The sequence below is a fragment of the Neltuma alba genome, unplaced genomic scaffold, assembly GCF_004799145.2.
Source record: "Neltuma alba isolate B1F8T4 unplaced genomic scaffold, ASM479914v2 tig00010970_pilon, whole genome shotgun sequence".
In the NCBI taxonomy this organism is placed as follows: domain Eukaryota; kingdom Viridiplantae; phylum Streptophyta; class Magnoliopsida; order Fabales; family Fabaceae; genus Neltuma; species Neltuma alba.
This window is the reverse complement of record NW_021635733.1, coordinates 302,391-324,580: the sequence shown is the minus strand read 5'-3', so window position 1 is coordinate 324,580 and position 22,190 is coordinate 302,391. Positions and strand designations below refer to the sequence as shown.

General features: G+C 35.1%; 1 protein-coding gene, 1 long non-coding RNA gene and 1 other non-coding gene across 3 annotated transcripts; 2 read left to right on the top strand and 1 right to left on the bottom strand.

Moving 5' to 3' along the window:
* The first annotated feature begins 751 nt into the window (after window positions 1-751).
* LOC114760365 (U4 spliceosomal RNA) lies at window positions 752-902 on the top strand. The gene has a single exon (XR_003742043.1). It is a non-coding gene; the product is annotated as a U4 spliceosomal RNA (small nuclear RNA).
* A 275-nt stretch (window positions 903-1,177) lies between these two features.
* Window positions 1,178-1,734, bottom strand: LOC114760291 (uncharacterized). The gene is made up of 2 exons (XR_003742034.1): window positions 1,540-1,734; window positions 1,178-1,442 (listed from the first exon to the last, which is right to left on the bottom strand). It is a non-coding gene; the product is annotated as an uncharacterized LOC114760291 (long non-coding RNA).
* A 10,617-nt stretch (window positions 1,735-12,351) lies between these two features.
* LOC114760308 (uncharacterized mitochondrial protein AtMg00810-like) lies at window positions 12,352-13,894 on the top strand. The gene is made up of 3 exons (XM_028949567.1): window positions 12,352-12,421; window positions 13,203-13,466; window positions 13,572-13,894. Exons 1-3 carry the CDS (start codon window positions 12,352-12,354, stop codon window positions 13,892-13,894), a joined length of 657 nt encoding a protein of 218 aa, XP_028805400.1.
* The last annotated feature ends 8,296 nt before the right edge of the window (window positions 13,895-22,190 follow it).

Sequence of the window (22,190 nt, the reverse complement as noted above, 5' to 3'; positions counted from 1 at the left end):
ATTTAATAATATGAATAATTAGTTGTTACATGAGATTCAACAAACCCATAAAAATAGGATTAGAGAATATCACATGTCCCTATTATATTTCTTAATGTCACCTATAAGAGGGAGTATTGCTTTTATGACTTAAAATTCAAATCCTAGTAATTACTTATACAGAAGACATGGGAGTATATATGTCTGAGGAAGTTGGTTTTGGAGATACAGATGAATAAATGTTTAACTTTTCTCTCGGTTGATTTGATGTCACTTATTGTATAACTCAGAGACTGTAATAGATTCTACACAACATGTACATACTGAAAAATTTGTAGAATTCTAAGTATGCCCTAAAATCCTTTAAACATGAAACACAATAATAAAGAAGAGGAACACAACTTTCTGAAGGATCTATTGGCCAACACCCAATACCTGGGAATATATTATTAATGAAGGTGTGCGAGAGCAATGTTGATGATAGTCCAATTTTTTCGGACAGATTTTGAGACCCTTCTCTCTCACAAATAGAATGTCAAATGCCATTACTTAGCGCCTTCAATCAGAATCATGTGGACTGTTTAAGGGGTAAATTAGATGCTTTATTAGATAAAGCAGGTATATGTGAAGACGTGGCCGTCATAACCGTACGTGTACCGGAGCGCCTTACAGGGCACAGCCAAGTTCTCGTTCTATGTCCCACATCGGCTAATGAAAGGGCGAGGGCTACGAGGATGGGTATAAAAGAGAGACTAGAAAAACGTGGGAGTTCATCTTTGCGCTTGGGGCAATGACGCAGCTAGTGAGGTTCTAACCGATGCGCGTCTATTGCTGGTTGAAAACTATTTCCAAACCCCCTCTTGGGCCTGGGTTTGGCCTAGGCCCTTGAGAATTTCTGGAAGGGCTCCCTTTGGGGTAAAGCCCCGCATTCCTTAGGTTAAGCTGTTTTTTATGCCTCTAAATCTTGGTGGGGTCCATATAATGTTGGGCTTCGTGTTAAAACCCTGGCCCGGTTAATAGCAAACTATTGTCATTACCACCTAAAACCTGCTTCGCGCCAGCGGATTAACTTGCCGCCTGGCCGTCAGGTTTAGAATTATGGTGAGCGTGATTTCTTCTTGCCTTCTCTTTTTTAAGAGTTGGAAACTCCATTAATTCAACATGGAGAAGACCTATGACGCCATCGCCAAACTTAACATTTAATTGCATGCCTATTTGAAAATTTATTCATTTCCTCCATAAAATAACAAGATCTTGCCCCCGTTAATTTGGGACACATTATCTCAACAATACAAAGAGATTGCTTGCGTGATAATGTAAGAGTAAATTTAATTCAGTTTATATGTATGCCTGTATGAAGATAAATGACTAGCGGCCATGGCCACGACGCGGAGACAAATGATGAGAGCCGATGGGTGCAGGAGGTGAATTTGGCAAATCACCCAGCTTCCTCATCTTCATATCTGCCCAAAAAAAAAAAAAAAATCACCACACTCACAAAGGGAGGTGCCAAATTTGCAGATTGAAAGCATTGAAAGGTGTGGAAAACAGAACACAAACCTGAAGAAGCTTCAGTGGACTGAATGATAACGAGAATGGAGGCAACGAACACAATCGATAATAGTATCACACATCGGTAAACAAGAGACATACCCATTGATCTCCCCTTCTTAATTTCTCTGCTTTATCAAATCATGGTCGCACCTCCAGTTTATATATATAAATTCATTGATGTTTCTTCTGAATTTAGTATAGTTGTATTGAATTTTCAACATAATTTGGCAAAAAACAATCGAGAGAGACAAGGTCATTGTCATGGACAAAACACGCAAGACCCAATTATCCCTTTGTCAACGCACAATATGCAAACAGTTCCTTTGAATTCTATTAATAAAACCACACTTGTTTGTTTACTTTCAAACTAGGCATGGATCTTCTTCAAATAATCCAATTAATTTTTTAAACGACGATGCTGGTGGACTTGGCAAAGCAGCCAGCACGTTTTCACACAAACTGATAATATAATAAAGCATGCTTCCAAAGTATATATGTTAGGAATGATGCATTATAAGGAGCTTATGTAACTGCACGTTGGACAAATTTAAAGACTGGAAGTGGAAAATTTGGAAACATGGTGACCTATAACACAAGAAATTAAACGGCTAGGATTCTCCAATTTCCATCGCCATTATTTCATCAAATTAGCATTTTATAAAAATTATTATTATTATGATTATATTATTATATGTTGAATAATTTTCAGCTGGTAAGAACGTGATTCATTATCCCATAAGGACGTATGTTCAAAATTCAAATTCTGTTGTCATTGTGATGATCTTATTGATAATTGATATGTAGGTACCCTATAATAAATGTTGTGTTACGTTATAAGTATCTTAATGTGTGGATCTTTTTAGTGAGTGATGGGTGAGTATTAATAGTTGATTCGCATAACATAACATAACTATTATAATGCCGACCGTATTTCTTTTGGTCAGAACGCACTGAATTTAATCAGTATAAAATATTAGGTACTTACTCCATCCAATCTAAAATTATGCCAAAGTTAAAAAGCCCTACTTCATTTAAAATGTAGGGCAAAAATGTGATGTTATTATTATATTTCCAATCTTGCCCTTCATATATATATATATATATATATATATTGCACCAGATAGTTGGTGTGTTATATATTAATTCTAGTTCAATACTTTATTACGGACGATTGGACATTAACTTCAATGAAGGACAAACTTAAATATATGTACATATTTGTACAAGGTTAAGGACACCAACTACTTTCAGCATTTCTTGTGAAATGCGAAGTGGTTAACTTTATTCACAAGCAGGACACAATACTAATTTGCAGGTCCTGGATAATTATTTTCATAATTAGCTTCTCCATTTTTTCTCATTACCGACCATAACGTGCCCTGTTAAACCCCCAAGTCAACTAAATTTAGCAGGAAAATGTTGGCGGGCAGGTGAGTCCCCAGAATTGACTAGGTGCAAGGCTCGGGTTGAACACTAAACAGTATGATTTCATTTGTTAAAGCCAAGCCAGCTCATAATGTCAATGACTCTGTGAGTTATTGATAATTATGGGTATAAAATGCAAACATTACGTCAGTTACCTTGACAAAACAAATCAATATAACATCATCATTTTCACATTTGACGAAAATCCACCTTCCATGCATCCACTTTTAATTTGGTGAGTATGGAGGAAGAAATTAATGATTAAATATCACTAATAATGTAGCACTTATAAAAATCTGTGGCAAGAAATTGCTGCGTATTGTTTCACATATGAGACATCATCACATCAATCTCGAACTATATGAGGCCCTTAATAATAATAAGAATGATCAGAAGATGAAAACTTAGGATTGGACGCATAATAACTAACATCAAAATAAAAGAAATAGAGATGCAAACATGTGTCACTGCTACAACCAGACTTCCAGGACAGACGTAAAAGGTGGCTGATGCGGCCCGAAAAATGGGTAGGTAGTAATACATAAAATATTAAATTATTAAATAGTATGACTTGTTTCTTAAACTTTGTGCAATGCACCGAACCCATATGCAACTGAAAAGTCAACAAAATACATTGATTTGTCGAGGTCAGAGCGTGCTTGGATCTAACCCTTTCTGATGACAGCAATGACATTTGACAGTCCACAAGGGTTCTAAGTCTGCTCCGTTTCAACGATTGGGAAAGATATGAAGTAACGATGCGCGGTGCATGAGAAGCTCATCATGAGTTGTAAACTCGAACAATTTCAAGGCCTCAGTTTTTGGTTTTATTCAGCCTTATCATATGTTATACTGGACGAGGCTTTAAAATTTGGCAAGATAGCTAGAGCTGAGACTTTGGCTTGAGTCAAAATTAAAAGTACTCCTCCGGTCTTAAATATAAGACCCATTTTGTAGTATAATTTATGCTACAAAATGGGTCTTATATTTAGGATTATACTACAAAATGAGTCTTATATTTAGGATCGGAGGAGTACTTTTAATAAGTATTAACATGTAGCAGAACTTGATATGTTGACGGAGTCTTTTTTTTCTTCTGGTACATAAGCAAACGATCTATAGAAAGCTAAGTGGAATTAAACCCCAAACAATCCTTCTCAACTAAATTTCGCATATGACTCGGACAAATATCAAAATAGGAGGAAGCAGAGATCCCTTGTTTGGCTAGTGCATCAGCAACTTCATTAGCCTGCCTTCCAATAAAACACAGCTTGATCTCCCAGTTGTACTTACAGCACATTATGAATCTGCATTAACAAAAGCCTACAAGAGTAGCTGGGATTATTCTCAGCTAGATAATCAATCAAAGCCTTTGCATCAGATTCAAGTACAACCTTTTTGAATCCAAAATCCCGAGCCAACTTCAAGCCCTTAAAAATAGCCCAAGCTTCTGCCTCAAGGACACTGCATGAACCAATTTGAAGAGAGAAACCAATAATCCAATTGCCAAAATGATCTGTAATAACACCTCCAAAACCAGCTTTCTCGGAGGATTTTGAAACAGCACCGTCAACATTTAATTTGAACCATCCTTGAGGCGGAGAGACCAAGAAACATAGCAAACCGTAGACTCCTTCACAGCATGTATCATAGGTTCAGTCACAACCGTAAAATTTTGCTAGCTATGATTGATCACAGCAGTAGGATCCGGAGGCTTTACAAAATTAGCGTCCAACGTTGCTTCATTCCTCCAAAGCCCAAGCTTCCATATTGAAAATCCCCAGACCAAATTCCAATCATCATTCCCATCAAGACCCATGTTTTCCTGATTAAGGGCAATCCACTCTCTCATAGATGCCGGAAAAAAATCTGTTCACGTACTTATGATGTACAAGAGAGTCCCGCCCAGATTTTGCATAGTCATAGTCTCTAAGAACATGTAAAATGCTTTCCATACGTTGAGGCAATAGAACACAAGGGAGAACATTGAGACCATCTGCTTCTCCAAAGATTGGTAGGAAGTCTACCATGAAATTAAAGATTCTCTAAATGAAAACCCGAATCCCTTCTGCACCTCTCCATTTCCAAATAAGTTTATAAATCTGACTGTAGAGAGAAATAGGATTCTCCTCAATAAGAAAATAAGCACCCTTTATACTGACAATGCCAGCCTTTGAAGCTTTCCACATTAAAACATCCTCCCCAGCAGAATCAAAAGGGATCATAACACAAGTGAGTCTGGCCAAAACTTTGGCCTGAACCACATGGAGCAACTTTGAAAAATCCCGTGTACCATCACTAACCCAATCAGCCACAACAGTATTCTGTTCTTCAGCAGATAAATCTCTTAAACAAAGGTCTTTTATATGTTGACGGAGTTCATTGTTAACGACCTTAAATAAATCAAGAATTTGATTAATAAAACTTAGGAAAAGTGCCCTGATTTGTTAATTAATTTTCTTGGTTCCTTCAAGCATGTATCGCTACTTGTGAGAGAGAGTCCTCATCAATTTGTTTGTTGCTTCAAGCTAAGACTATTTCGATCATCAAATTAATTCATATAATTTCTTGTCTTCTCTTTAAGAGTTGGAACGTTTATTAATTGAAAATGGAGAAGCCTTGAGATGCCGTCCATCGCCAAACCAAACTGAACATCTAACTAATTGCAGGACACACATTTTTTAATGATAAAAAAGAAATTATTACTTGCGTAATAATGTAACAGTAGATACTAATTTAATTCAGTTTTACTGACTTTTACACACACACATCAATGATCATCAATGACTAGCGTTAATAGCCATTTGCCGGAGGCACACTGTGCGATCCGACGGGTACAGGAGGTGAACTTGGCAAATTACCCAGTTTCCTTATCTTCATATCTGCATAAACAACACACACACACACACAAAAACAAAGTTAGGCCCCAAATTTGAGTTGAAGGCATTATTTCAGTTGTGTGAAAAACACAAGACAAACCTGAAGAAGTAGCTTCAGTAAACTGGATGATAACAAGAATGGAGGCGATGAACACAATCAATAACATCACACATCGGTAAACAGAACACATCCCCATTGATATCCCCTTCTTTCTTTGCTTTACCAATCATGGTCGCACTTTACACACACACACACACACACATATATATAAAAATTGATTCATCTTTTCTCTTAATTTAATATGGTTGTGTCGGATTTTCAACATAATTTGGCCAAAAACAATTGAGAGAAACAAGGTCGTTGTCATGGACAAAACACGCAAGACACAATGTCCCTTTTGTCAACGCACTACGCAAATTTCATATTTGAACTCTAGAATAAAGTTACACATTTGTGTTTATTTTCAAACTAGGCATGGATCTTCTTCCAATAATCCAATTAATTTTTAAAACGAAGATGGTAGTGCGGTTGGCAAAGCACCCCCAATGTTTTCACACATGAAAGCATGCTTCTAATTAAGGTGTGTTAGGTATAATATAATGCACAATAAGGAGCAGACTCGGCGTGCTATGAGAAATAAAAACTGATTCTTTCTTTCTTAAACGACTACTTGCTAATTTGGCATCTAATACTATATTTATTAATATATAAATTTCAGAAGGAGCATGCTCCAAATAGTAGTCATCTACTTTTGGTTTGCCGTATGTATTTGGTCGTTTTTACTTGTTTCGTAGTTTTACCTTTTTGGTTGGTTTTTATTTTGTCTCCTATGCACGTTCAAGCTCAGATATTGCAGTATAATAAGGTCCGTCGGGGTTCCTTCCTGTTCCTGGCTTTTCGTCAGGTTTCAGACGTTTGGTGAAAGTTTTTCCTAGTTATCTTTAATTTTCAGTGTCCCTTCCTTCAGATACCCTTTCCCATCGGTAATTGTTATAAGTTTTAAATAACTAATTTATGAATAATGATTAACGAACTAGTTAAAATTAATTAAAAACAATAAATAGGTTAAAAATATTTTTTTATTTTTAAATATAACCTTATAATAAATCAGAAAAAGGATAAAAAAATATGTAGGAAAACGTGATAAGAGAGATTATGACAAGGAGAGAGAATAAATAATTAAGGATGAAATTAGAAAATATGTATTAAATGTTCAAACAAACACAAAATTAAAACTTATAAATAGGACGGGAGGGAGTACTATTATAAATAATGTAATTTACTATATATATTTATTAATGGTGATATATTGATTTGTGGTAAATTTACACGAAATTATTCGTTCCAATATTTTATTTTAGGGTTAATACAACGATTGGTCCTCATAGTTTACCTCCATTTTGCTTTTGGTCCCTGAAGTTTCAAACCGGAGCTTTTGGTCCCTCTAGTTTGCTCCGTTTAAAACTGTTAGTCCCTCTAGTTTAAAAAGGACTTGGTGTTTGTGTTAATGGTGTTAATTATACTTGCATGTCTTTTAACACCGTTTAATTTGCTGACGTGGCATGGTATATGGACTTATGACCCGGAAATCCTTTTTTAAAAATAAATTTGTGATTATATGGGTGGGTGACCTGGACCTGAAAATTGTTTATTAAAAAAAAATAGAGGTGAATGGAAAACACACACAGGGTACGAAGGAAAAGGGAAGGCTAGGGCATCAGGAGAGATCTTGGTTGAGGTTAAGGGGAACAAGGAAAAGGGAAACTTGGGCATCAGTGCTGGGCAGAGCGTTAGAGAAGGTAGAGAAGATTCAACAAAGGTCAGAAATATTTGGTGAATGCAAAGGAGGTCCGACAAAGGTTAAGAGCATTCGAGACTTTCATTGAAAGGTAAATCATTTTCATTTTCTCCCAATTTACAGCCTTCGATTTCATTTGCAATCTCATCTTCTTCTCTATATTCAACCTCGTATATAATTTTATTTTATGTGCAGTGAAATTTCATGGCTTCTACTAGAAGTTCATTATCGAACACCATGGGTAGAAAGGTAGCCTAGAGGGGTGGTAAACGATGTAAATGTGGAGATGAGGTTATAATTTTGACTTCATGGATAGAGCAAAATTATGGTAGGAGGTTTGTGAAGTGCCCAAATTATAAGGTTTGTGGATTATATCTTCATGTAATAATTTGAGTGAGCAACTGGGGTAAATAATTTGTGTTATTGTGTATTGTTTGACATATAGGAGCATTGGGGGTGCAACTACTTTGATTGATTTCATGGACCAGTTGACAATTCAATTTTACATGAGCTGAAGAAGATGAAGCAAGAGAATATTGATTGTAGAAGGAGATTGAAGTTTGCGGAACAAATTATATGTGTTGTGGTTGTAATGAATGTGTTCTTAGTTTGGAAAGTACTCAATCTGAATTTGTAAACTTAGAAGCTAAAGTTGTATTATTTTAGTTGAAGTTGTGCGGTAATCTGTGTAACTGTGTAAGAGATGTTTTGAAAGGATTGATGTTGATATGGTTAGTAGGGAAATTGAAGAGAATTTGTAATGAGAATTTGGTATTTACCACACAACTTTGTTAAATCAGATGCAGATTATTTTCTTCTGGAAATATGGCTTATTCAATGCATTGACTCCATTCCTCTCTTGTCATTTATTCCCCATCACGTTAAGAAAAACTAATCATCAAAGAACAAACCACAAAAAAACATAGCACCGAAGCTCTATTGATTATAGAACCAATAATAATAAAAGCAGAGCATTCAAAGAGCACACCACGACAAGCTATTGCTTGTGCTCTTTTTGAACAGACTAACAAGAAGAATCCTTACCTTTCAACAAAATGAAATGCAAACAACAATGCTCCTATGACCTTCACCGACCTTCACCCACGATCATCGACATCAACTGCACCAGTGACGGCCATGTAAGGCTTCTCCGGCTGTGGGTCCAACTTGACCTAGTGCTTTTTTTTTTCCTTCAGCCTTTAACCGTCTTTGTTTTTTTCCCACTCAATCACACTTGTGCGTTTTGTTTCAAGTGCAGGTATTGTTTTGTTTTTTCTTGTTTTTTTAAAAATCACAAATCCAGGTTGGCAAACTAATCACTCAGCCTTGTTGCCCAGTCAACATGCCACGTCAATGAATTAAACGATGTCAAAAGACACGTCAGCATAATTAACACCGTTAACACAAACACCAAGTCCTTTTTAAATTAGAGGGACTAACAGTTTTAAACGGAGCAAACTTGAGTGACCAAAAGCTCCGGTTTGAAACTTTAGGGACCAAAAACAAAATGAAGGTAAACTATGAGGACCAATCATTGTATTTTCCCTTTATTTTATTCTGATTTCTTCAGTTGTCTCGTGTTCACTTTACATTTATTTCCCTCAAAATTATACGAAGTCCAATTAAATCCTTCGGAATGTTTGTTGTCCGCACGCAAGCCCCTGTGGCGTGCTACTTAACGGCAGAAATGTCAAGTTAAACTAATTATAAAAATCATTATTAATTATGATAAAGCATGATATGCCGACAAAATATGCTCACATTTAATAATTGACATCGACTTGGCAACTTCAGTTCAAAAATTAAAACAGAATGAAAGAGACATATATGGTCAAGGTCAGTGTAAAAGGATTCAAAATGTTAACATTAGATTTTTACTTGGAGTTGGTGATGAGCTTGAGTAAATATAGGAAATAGGAAAGGTATTTTTGTACTTTAGGATATTTACTTATTTATCTTGCTTGTATTACTTATATGGGCTTTCTTTTCCTTTCTTGTTTTTTTTAATAGTTTTCAATTATGTTGTTTTGGGCTCTATAAAAGGAGCCCGGTTTGGACTATTATGGAGTAGTCCGTTTTCAGATGTATTTGGACTTAGTTTTTCAGTTAATGAATATACAGAGCATTTTCCAGTTAAGCGATGCGTTTAAGGGTTATTGGTGAGGTATAGAGTTAGTCAACATGGTATCTAGAGCCGAAGGTTTGCCTTCAACGGAGTAGCTAGCCTCAGACCAAACCCAGATCGTCGTCCTCGCACCGGAGAAAACTCAACGGCAGAAGCAAAATCGGCTACAGAGAATCTTCTATTTTCCCATCCCCTGTTTTTACACCCATTAAACACGCAAGGAGCTTCAATCGTTCAACACATCTTGACAGGCACCGAAAATTGCACAATCTGGAGTCGTGCGATGAAGATCGCGTTGATGGAAAAGAATAAATTAGGGTTCGTCGATGGATCCTGCAAGAAGAGTGACCAAGATTCCGAATTGAAAGAGTAGTGGGAGCATTGCAATGCGGTTGTTCTTTCATTGATTTTAAGTTCAATCTCGAAGGAATTAGCAAATAGAGTTATCTTCTTCCAAAATGCACATCTTGTTTGGATGGATTTAAAGGAGCGTTTTGATAAAAAGAATGGTGCACGGATTTTCGCCTTGCATCACGAAATCACGTCTTTAAGGTAAGGCTCTCTATCAGTATCTGCGTACTATTCAAGATTAAAGGAACTCTCGGAGGAGCAGTTAGCCTTGGTAACTTTACCTTCATGTACTTGCGCAACATCAAAAACCTATCTAGATGTCATTCAAGAACAAAAATTACTTCAATTTTTGCTCGGGTTGAATGATTCATACTCTTAGGTATGAATCAAGCTTCTCCTGATGAATCCTCTACCATCAGTTAATGAAGCTTACTCGATGATCATACAAGATGAGACTCAAAGGTCTATTATCAACGGAGAATGAAGCTCACCCACAGAGGGTATAACAGTGACGGCTAGAGGTCATGGACGTGGCAGGGGCAGAGGACGTGGTGAGAACTTGCCAGAATGCTCACACTGCCACAACAGAGGACATATAAAGGACAACTATTATCAGATCATAGGCTACCTAGTGAATTTTAAAGGAAACAGAAAAAAGACAAATAAAGAAATGAATTAAGGAGTCGCTGATTCGTTTTCTGCTCAAGAAGCACACCTGAATGAGGCAACTTCTGTGGCGCCTAGTTTTACTCAAGAGTAGTACCAGAGGATTTTGGAGCTACTTCAAAAGGACTCAGAACCTAAAGTGCACGCCCTCATTGGTACAGGTTTGGCTATTCCTATAACTTATAATGCTTCTTATTCAACATGGATTCTGGATTCTGGGGCCACTACTCACATGGTGGGTAGTTTAAGTCTTTTAGAAGATTATAGAATTTATGATGGACCGATCAAATCCATAAAGATACCTGATGCTGACTATGTGCCTGTCACTCATATAGGAAAGGCAAAAATTTCTGATGAAATAACTCTAATTGATGTTCTATTTGCTCCTAAACTCAAGTTCAATTTAATATCCATTTCAAGGCTTACAAAAGAGCATAAATGCATAACTTCTTTTTTTCCTGACCTATGTTTAATGCAGGGCCTTTGGGATGGGAAGATAAAGCTTATTGGTAAAGAATTTGGAGGGTTATATGTTTTTGAAAATAGCAAGAAATCATCATGTTGTGAACACTGTTCAAAATAGTTATGGTATTCAAAATTGTTCTGAAATATCTCTATGGCATAAAAGATTAGAACATGCGCCCCTTTCTATAAGGCAACACCTTGATTTTGTAATAAACTCTGATGTTTCATTGAATAAAGGTTGTGATGTTTGTGTTCAATCCAAGCAAACAAAATTTCCTTTCACTACTAGCTGTATAAAGACTAAATGCTGTTTTGAGCTTCTGCATATGGATGTGTGGGGTCCATATAGGACACCAACACATCATGGTTATCAATACTTTCTCACTGTGGTTGATGATTTCTCTAGAGGGACTTGGATTTATGAGGAATAAATCTGAATCTGTCATGCATGTTAAGACTTTTATTGCATATGTTTTGAATCAGTTTGATAAGCGTGTTAAGAGAGTGAGAAGTAACAATGGAACTGAATTTAAAAATCATGAGATGAGATCTTACTTTCAGCAAAATGGCATAATGCATGAAACATCCTACCCCTATACCCTTGAACAAAATGGGGTGGTAGAAAGAAAGCATAGGACCATAATATAGCTAACTAGAAGTCTACTAATAGAGTCTAATGTTCCAACATGCTATTAGGGGGAATGTGTGAAAATAGCTGTTCATTTGATTAACAGAATTCCTTCCAAGATAATAGGTTATAAAACTCCTTATGAGAAGGTTTATGAAAGTAAACATGATTTATGTCATTTAAGAGTTTTTGGATGTTTAGCTTATTCCATTAATCTGAACCTTATAGAAAAATTACAATCCAGAGCAATTCCTTGTGTTTTTCTGCGCTATCTAGAAAATCAAAAAGGATTCCTCCTTTTAAATCTGGAAAATAAAAGTGTTTTGGTTAGTCGTAATGTTAGTTTTGCTAAAGAAAGATTCCCTTTCAAAGATGTCATAACTAAAGAGCAAGGGGGAGTGCGCCAAGATTTAAAGGACATGTTTTGGTATGAATTAGTAAGAGTGTCAACAGAAAGTAATCAAGAACCAATCATTAATAATGGGAATAATCAAGTTCAGTCTAATGATGCTGGAGAACCGGTTTCCTAATGGTATTGATAATCTGAATGGTACTCCTCCTGCTGGAAATTAGACTAGACCAAACAGAGAGAGACATCCACCTGTATGGTCTAGGGACTATGTCCTCTCAACTGCGGTCTCCCATGTGAATGTAAAGTATGAAGGTAAATGCAAGTATCCTCTTCATGACTACATTTCTTATGATAATATTTCTTTTGATCATTTGTGCTTTCTTTCATCTACGGATTCTAAATCTGAACCAACCTGTTATGAACATGCTACTTTAGATGAAAATGGGTTGATGCCATGAGATGTGAAATGAAAGCTTTAGAGGATACAACACTTGGGATATTGTACCTTTACCCAAGGGAAAGAAACCCATAGGATGTAAATGGGTATACAAAATCAAGTATAATTCTGATGGGAGCATAGACAAGTATAAGGCTAAATTAGTCGCCAAAGGTTATAGTTAAAGAGAGGGAATAGACTATCATGAGACTTTCTCACCGATTGTAAAAATGTTTACTGTTTGTCTAATCCTTAAGCTGGCTGCCATAAATAGATGGAGCCTTCATCAAATGGATGTTCACAATGCATTCTTGCAGAGAGATTTAAATAAGGAAGTTTATATGAGAATTCCTCAAGGTTTTGAAAGTAAGGGGGAGAACTTAGTTTGTAAATTAAAGAAATCTCTATATGGTTTGAAACAGACTTCTAGACAATGGAACAAAAAATTATCTAGTGCTTTGATAAGGGGAGGCTTTAAACAGAGTTTGAATGATTATTCCTTGTTTGTTAAAAAATCTGATAAAGGTGTTCTGCTGGTTTTAGTATATGTTGATGATCTATTACTCATTGGAAGTTCTAAGATTGCAATTCAAGATACAAAAGATTTTTTACACAGCAATTTTAGAATTAAAGATCTTGGTTTAATGAAATATTTCCTTGGAATGGAGGTAGCTAAGTCAGAATCTGGTATAATATTATCACAAAGAAAATATGTGCTTGATATGTTGACAGACATTGGAATGACTGGTTGTAAACCTCTAGCTATTCCAATGCCACAGAATCTTAAACTGTTGCCATACATTGAAGGTAAATGCAAGAAGGAAGAACTGTTAAATGAGCCAGAAAGATATAGAAGGTTAATAGGAAAGCTTATTCATTTAACTATGACTTGCCCTGACATTTCTTTCTCAGTACAGACTTTGAGCCAATTCATGCAGAACCCAACCAGATCACATATGGCAGTAGCAAAGAGCATTGTGAGATATCTCAAGGGATCTATTGGTTTGGGGATATTTCTTAGTTCTGAAAGAGAGCCAGAACTCGCATGTTACTGTGATTCTGATTGGGCATCATGTGGAATTACTAGAAGATTTGTCACAGGATATTTATTGAAGTTTGGAGGCTCATTGGTGATATGGAAAATGAAAAAACAATGGACTCTGTCTAAGTCATCTGCAGGGGCTGAATACAGGGCATTAAGCATGGCAACTTTTGAAATCACGTGGGCCCTATGACTACTGCAAGACCTGAGTATTTTTCATAGAGGACTGGTTAATATTTTTTGTGATAGTCAAGCTGCTATCCACATTGCTGCCAATCTGGTTTATCATGAGCAGACCAAACATATTGAAGTGGATTGTCACTTTGTAAGAGAGAAATGGGAATCCAAACAGATTGATTTGAAGCATGTAAAATCAAGTGAAAAAGAGGCAGACATACTCACTAAAGCAGTCATTGGAGAAGTACAGAGAAGATTGTTGAGCAAGTTAGGGACTATTAATTTGTTCAGTCCCAAACGTGAGGGGGAGTGTAGGAAATAGGAAGGGTATTTTTGTACTGTAGTATATTTACTTGTTTATCTTGCTTGTATCACTTATACGAGCGTTCTTTTCCTTTCTTTTTTTTTTCAATAGTTTTTGGTTATGTTGTTTTGGGCTCTATAAAAGGAGCCCAGTTTGGACTATTGTGGAGTAGTCCGTTTTCAGATGTATTTGGACTCAGTTTTTCGGTTAATGAATATACAGAGCATTTTCCAGTTAAGCAGTGCATTTGAGGGTTATTGTTGAGGTAAAGAGTTAGTCAACAGTAAATTCTTACTTTATGTTGAAACCACATACGAATATTGCTGAAGGCGAAAAATTTTCTGGCACCAATTTTAATTATTCACGCTTTAGTGGGGTTGCTAAATCCTAACCACCACTAATTAAAGTACATACATATGGGTTCTCATGCCCGTGTCTATTCAGTTATCAGAAAATTAATTAACTCATAAATTCTTACATAGTTTACTTTAATTTTGAATTAGATATCTGTAATTTACTTTGTTTGATTTGACTCTTTATTGTTTGATTCAAAAATTTTAATTTATAGATTTAATGCAATTTTATTTATAGAAATACACAATTGTTAAAATAAAATTAAATGAAATGAAAGAATTTTTATAAAATTCATGAAATTTTGTAAATTAAAATTAACAAATTTTAAACTCAAGGATGAATCATAACGGATCAAAAAATAAGGACTCATTTCAAACAAAATAAATTACGAAAACTTGGTTTAAAATTGAGGTAAAAAAAAAACTAAAAATTATAAGTACCTGCCTACGTGTTAATTTTATCTTCAATTATTATTAGGGTATTAAAACCTAATTTGGATTAGCCAGTCAAACCAATGAATCAGTAAACCGGTTTCGTGATCGGTCCAATACAAAGTTTTGAATTGGGAGTCAACCGACTTGAATTTTAAAATTTTCCCTTTGCCGAGTCTAAACTGACATCATTTTGCGTTAAAAAAATAGCGGCATATCAGTTTTTTATTAACTGGTATTTGATTGGATAATGTCTTTTTATTTAGATATTACTCTTTTTTTCTGGAATACATATGAATATGTCTGTATATTTTAATTAAGTTATATTATTTTAATCATAATTGGCTTAGCTCTTGTCCAACCACCATTATACTACTGATTTCTAAGCCAATGTCTTCACTAAATCAATGACCAGCCTGATTTTCAGTACCTTAATTATTATGAATCATATTTTTATTTGTTACAACAGAAAAATTTTATATCCCAAATCACTAACCACATTTCACCTTGTTCTTATTGCTTGAGTTAGCCTCAAGTATGAATTTATAAGAGGACAACACACACACACATTTTGCACGGACAAAGACCATCCTAATGCAGTTTTATTCTTTTCATTCTGAAAAACTTCTACTGCGGCGGTGGTGGGGAAGCCGCCAGAGGATGGCTTGACGGATTTGGGAGTGGTTTGATCCCTTTAGATGGTGATGGCGGCGGTGGCGAGCTTGGCAGCGGGCCCGCTAGTCTTCTCATGGTCATACCTGCATATATAATTGGTGCGTGATTATTAAAATTTACACTGACTTTTATATAAAATCTAGAACAAATCAAGAATATACTATCTCTTATCCTTAATATAAAAGCTAGTTTGACTTTTAATTTGGATATAAATATAAAACTTTAATCCACTTTGTCTCTCGTATTTATTCATTTTTTATAAAGTACTCTTTGTAATAATTGCACATATTAAATGTTCAATCAAATAGTAGTTTTAGCTAATACATGATTAGCAAGGGTATTTTATTAGGGAAAACAACACCTAATTACTACAATTAACTGACTTCACAAACTTTTTAAATTTATTCAAATTAGTCAACTAGCTGTTATATTAGGGATTGGAAGTAGTGATATATTATCTTCGAGCTAATTGACTAACTTGAGTAGATTAAAAAACCTAATTCAATTAGTTATTTGTAATAAATATGTGCTGTTTTTCCTAAAATATTTTTGTTAATCAAATGTATTGGCTAGAACTACTATTATTACAAGGACTATTTTGAAAAAAAAAATGGATAAATATATATGAGAAACAAAGTAGCTTGGGGTTTTATACTTAGAACTAAAATAAAAGTTAAACAGACTAACTTATTTTCATTTTAAGATTCAAGGCAACACAAAGAAAAGCATGTGTACGGGTGTGCGTTAAATCAGAGAGCCATGCATTAGAAATTCAAATTTTCCTGGATATGATAATTTTAACTTTTTTGCCAACTTGAAATGAGTATTATTTGGCTACAAGTTTGTAAGGACATAAAGGCATACCTGCACTCGCATTGTGAGACAGCGTGAAAAGACTGGAAGCAACAAGAAGAAGTAGCAGCATCAGAAATTGGGAAAAAGAAGACACAGCCATGTGTGTATGTGTGTGTTCTTGCTGGTCTGGATCTATATATGCTAAGGATACATATAATTATGAGCTTCATGGCGTCTAAATTTATACATGTTTCAGGGCAATTATTATATTGTCTTGCATTTGAGTTATCTGTTCCATGTAACTTCGCAGAAACCCAGTTGAAGTGGACTTACGACAGACACATATATCATTAAAAAAAGGCAAAGAAAAGGAGCATTTATTTATTATCATGAACTACTTGGTTCCTTCAAGCATATTGCTACTCAGAAATAACAATGGTTCTTTATTATTTTTTTATAGCATTATGACTGGTTCAGTCTTCAAATAAAACTACTTATAACCAATGTGTCATTCTAATTTAATTTCTTCGCTGAGACCTTTTCATTATTTATTTTCCTTTGGCGCAATTGGAGGATGTCAAGTATATATAGTAATAGAAGATGAGTTAAAAAAAGATATCGCATTGGCCTCGTCACAGTTACCACATACTAATAATTGAATCCATCAATACTTAGCTTGAATGAAACCTTTCTTATCCAACAAATGTGTGTGACTGTCTCTTTTCAACATGCCACCTCCAGTCCTTAATATATGACATCATTTCACTTTTATTTTGGTCTTAGATATAAGACCCTAATTCATTTTGTTTGTCATATTTATTAATTTTTTTCCAAGATAGTCCTCTTAATAATGGTAGTTCTAGCCCACACACTTGATTAATAAGGATATTTTAGGAAAAACAACACCTATTTATTAAATAACTAACTTAACTTATTTTCTTAATCTGCTCAAATTAGTCAACTAGCTCTTATGTTTAGCACCGGATGAAGTATATATTTAAGGAATCAGTTTGACATTATAGTTGTCACTTTTGATTGTTTACAGCATTTGGTGCCTTGAAAGGCAATAAATTAAGGAGGTTTAAGTTTACAGCTTGAATTCTTCAAAAGAAAGTGATCCCTTGGTCGCATATATATGCAGTACAATAAAAAAACAGGTTTTTTGAGTGGAAACACGCAGTTTATCTATTTTATTAATAAAGCTTAATTTAGTTTCTTACGTCTCCCTAGTCACGCGTATATTAAACCAAGTATAACAAATACCGATCGTTTCTAGGAATTTATTTGAAGATGGTCAAGGCTTAATTTTGGAATAACAAATAATAATCTTTATCTTCCACTACTTACGTGTGTTTTTCTAATTAGTAAGGTGTAATCACGTACCTTAATTTTGGTGACATTGACTAATTAAGGCCAGTTATAATAATTCGTGTTATGATCCGAAAAGACGAATATTACTTCTGATCCTTACATATAAGAGCTAGTTGATTAATTTGAATAAATTAAAAAAGTTTGTTTAGTTAGTTACTTGTAATAAATGTGTTGTTTTCCTTAAAATACTTTTATTAGTCATATGTAATAGCTAAAACTATCATTTAATGAAACATTTAATATGTGTAACTATTACAAGGACTACTTAAAAAAATAGATAAATATGAGAAACAAAATGAATTGGAGTCATATATTTAGAATTAAAATAAAAGCCAAACTAGTTGTTATATTAAGAATATGAGGCAATATTATAGTTAATCACTAATTATAATCATTTCAGAGATTAATTAGATTCTAAGAAATCAAAATGTTCTCGCTTCTCCCATGATTGCTTGTACTTGAACGCGATTATTATGGATGCGAAGCTGATTAAATCAGCTAATGATGATATTGGAGCTAGCTTGCTTGCAGCATATAGAGATGCCGAAATCATGATCTGATAATCTTTCTTTATTTACAATTGTATAATTCTTAATTCTTAAATCAAAGTTGATTAATATAGTTCATCAAATTCTTTGCGCTGAAAAAAGGAAATAAAATCACATAGTGAAACATTACAGTTGCCTATAGAATCCATCACAACATTCTCCAACCATGCAACAACTGAACTGGAGGAGCAAAGGAATTTAAAAGAAAAGATCCAAAAAAAAACATACACGTACGGCATGTAACTAATAATTTGGTAGTAATAGTTACGAAATTAAGACATATATATTAAAAGACACAAGATAATTTATGAGTACATTTATGAGCGATCTCTATGAGTCTTGAGACTCCTGCTTTAACTAAAATAAACCTTTAAAATCCAACACGCCTAATCTTATACATGATTAAAAAAAGGCATATATAAACTCATGCATATATGAATAACAATACATATGTTATGGATGTGGTGGGCGAAATGCTGGGCGGGGTACAGGGGGACGCACAGGTGGACGTGGAGGACGTGGCAAATCACCGCTGCCTGTCCTTTTGGTTATAGCTGCATATATAAAAATATAAATTTTATTGTGAATATATAGTTGGAACCTGCACTGCTTTTCATCTTTCATCAAAATCTTCATAGTTGGAAGAAATTACCACTATTGATCATCAATCAATATTAAGTATTAATCAATATAAATATGAAATTTATGACAAATTACATTGGTTACAAATTATAAATATTATGATTTTTTTTTACAATTTTGTGTAAAATGCGCAAACAAGTAGCTAGTTATGTCAAAAACTTGATAACTTCAATCAAGATATACAACAAATGAAAAGGGAGTGACCAAATTACTTGTTCTTCATTTAACTACACACGTGATTCGGTGATTGCATGCATGCGCGCAGATGTGTTAAACTAAAATGACTTGAAATCTTAAGGCTTAGCACAATTATCATTTAGCCGGATTTCTTAAGTATCTAGTATTCATGGTGCATATGGAGAGAGTTTCATAGCCTACCGTACAAGGAAATTAGCCACTACTACTAGCGGTAGATACAATGGGTTTAAAAAAAATATAAAAAATAAAATCAACCAACCAATAAAAAGTTAGTCTACCCTAAACCCAAAACCTCAGTCCCGGAAGAGACATTTTTGTAGGGATGGGAAGCCATGAATTTGAATCAGATCAATCAGTTGCTCAGATAACTGATAATGTGATCCAGAAAAAGCACTGGATATACCAAATGATGATGATGATGATAAGGGACTTCAAGAAAAGGGAGAAAAGAGATTGACCCAAAAAAAAAGAAGTAAAATACTAGTCCTATTTTTTATGGGACCCACTTTTGTGTCTATTTCACTATTTTCTCTTGCAAGTGTATTTATAGAAATATATAAATTTTAAGATACATGTACATACATACCTACACGTGCATGGACGGGCTGCGTGAAAAGAGCAGCGGTAATAAGAAGAAGCAGCACAAGAAAACGGTATAGAGAAGGCAGGGCAGCCATGGATCTCTATTCTTCCTGGGTATGCCAATGCTCAAGTATAGCAATTAGCTTCGTCATATATCAGGCCAGGTTCTAATTTATAGATCTTAGTATATAGAAATATATAGTGCACAATAATATAATACTCATAATAATCAAACAATGCCCTTATTTTCAAACACATCACTTCGCAGACACCCACCAGTGCTAGCAATAAGTAACATATTTAGAGCCCAATATTTGACCTGCTTCTCTTTTGACCCAATCAATATAATTACTTCTTGCCCTAAGAAAGTCTAGAAATCGACAAAGACAATTTCAGTGACTTAAAAAGTCCAATAATAAGGGACCATTCAGAAAGATCTCAAGATCTTACGGTAATGAGGAGTAGAAGTAGTCGTTATATGTCACCAACTTCAAAACCATGGCTTTTCGTCAAACAATTGAGTTGAATTCAGCATGAAACCGCGTATATGATGACAACAATTGATACAATCTAAACACAAGAAAGACTTTAGCTCTTATCCATTCGAAAAATAAAAAAGAAGGAAGAAACGTATTATATATATTTGATAGAGAACTGACGAGGGAAAAAGGAATCTGATTTGTTATAACTCGGGAATAATATGATTTGTTACATATTTTATTATATATATTGATAAATTGAAAATGATTATATAACTATATATATATCATCACTACAAAAAAATTGACTTTCAGTGGCGACAAAAGTCGCTGCTGAAAGTATAAAAGTCACCGCTGAAAGTTTTTAGCGGCGACAAGTCATCACTGAAAAGTCGTTGCCGTAGCAGCTGTGGCTGAAAACTTTCAGTGGCGACTTTTAGAAGTTTCGGCGGTGACATTTGTCGCCGCTGAAAGACACTTTTGGTGGCGACATTCTTGTCGCCGCCGAAAGTGTTTTTAGCGGCGACTTTTTTGTTGTCGCTGAAAGTAATGCCTAAGAAGAATTGACTTTACCAATGCCACGTCATCATCGCTGGCCGCCACATCACCGTCACCGGCTGCCACCTTATCACTGTCGGTGCCATGTCATCGTCGCCGACGACCACATCATCACTGTCGGTCGCCACGTCATCGTCATCGACGGCCACATCATCATCGCCGACCGTCACGTCATCACCGCCGACCGCCACGTCATTGCCACATCACTCCTTCTCGTCACGTCATCGTTCAAATATTTTCACCTTAAATGTGTCTTCTTCAAGGTTCGAACTCGTGACCGCCTCCCAGATTGAATTTGTTTATTAATATTGTAAAATAAAATATATATTATTATATTACACTTTCAGCGGTGACAAAAAAGTCGCCGTTGAAAGTCTTAGTTTCAGCAGCGACCTTTCAGCGGCGAAAAAAAAGTCGCCGCTGAATGTCCACTTTCAGCGGCGACAAAAAAGTCGCCGCTGAAAGTCTTAGTTTCAGCAGCGAACTTTCAGGGGCGACAAAAAAAGTCGCCGCTGAATGTCCACTTTCAGCGGCGACAAAAAATGTCGCCGCTGAAGTTCCACTTTCAGTGGCGACACTTTTGTCGCCGCTGAAAGTCTTAGTTTCAGCAACGAACTTTCAGCGGCGACAAAAAAAGTCACCGCTGAAAGTCTTAGTTTCAGCAACGAACTTTCAGTAGCGACAAAAAAAGTCGCCGCTAAAAGTCCACTTTCAGCGGCGACGAAAAAAGTCGCCGCCGAAAGTCGTCGCCTAAAGTCTGTTTTTTTGTAGTGCATACTGATTTTGCGTACACAATCATCTGATTACAATAGGAAATGACTGAATTACTTGTTTTAATAATTTCTTTTACTTCGATAGTTTCATCACTTCTCCGGTTCTTTCATTATTTAATGTCCCTCTCTTCAATCAAGTGAAAAATACTCTTTTCCATTATCACATCTTATTTATGTGCTGAAAGTTTGTTTGATCAGGTTAACTTCATGAGCTTGATTCTACATGTGGCAGAGTGTTCGGGTTAATAAAATGTGTTTTCTTAATTACGTCTCACTAGCCACGTACGCATGTAATACTAACTAGTGATATATACAGACGAAATTTAATTCGTAATTAGGATCCATATCAGTATAGTTAATACTTTCTTGTCCTAAATATAAGACATGTTTTATAGTGTTATTATATATGTAGTAGCCCATTGGTATATAAATAATTAAGAGTTAAGGTGCGGTCAATATCGTGAATTATTTTCTCAAGTTTATATAGTGTCCTGAAGTTATTTGTAGTACAATTATACTCCTCAAGTATTTAAAATGGTGTGATTTCATCCATCTCCAACAAAATGTTTAATTTGACCATTACGTTGCTGATTCAGTATAAA

Bases quoted from the DNA above. Each gene is read 5' to 3' on its own strand.
- LOC114760308 (XM_028949567.1), top strand. From the start codon at position 12,352: ATGGGAATAATCAAGTTCAGTCTAATGATGCTGGAGAACCGGTTTCCT. The intron at 12,422-13,202 runs GTACTCCTCCTG...TGCTGGTTTTAG, and splicing joins TGGTATTGATAATCTGAATG to TATATGTTGATGATCTATTA. The intron at 13,467-13,571 runs GTAAATGCAAGA...TTTCTTTCTCAG, and splicing joins ACTGTTGCCATACATTGAAG to TACAGACTTTGAGCCAATTC.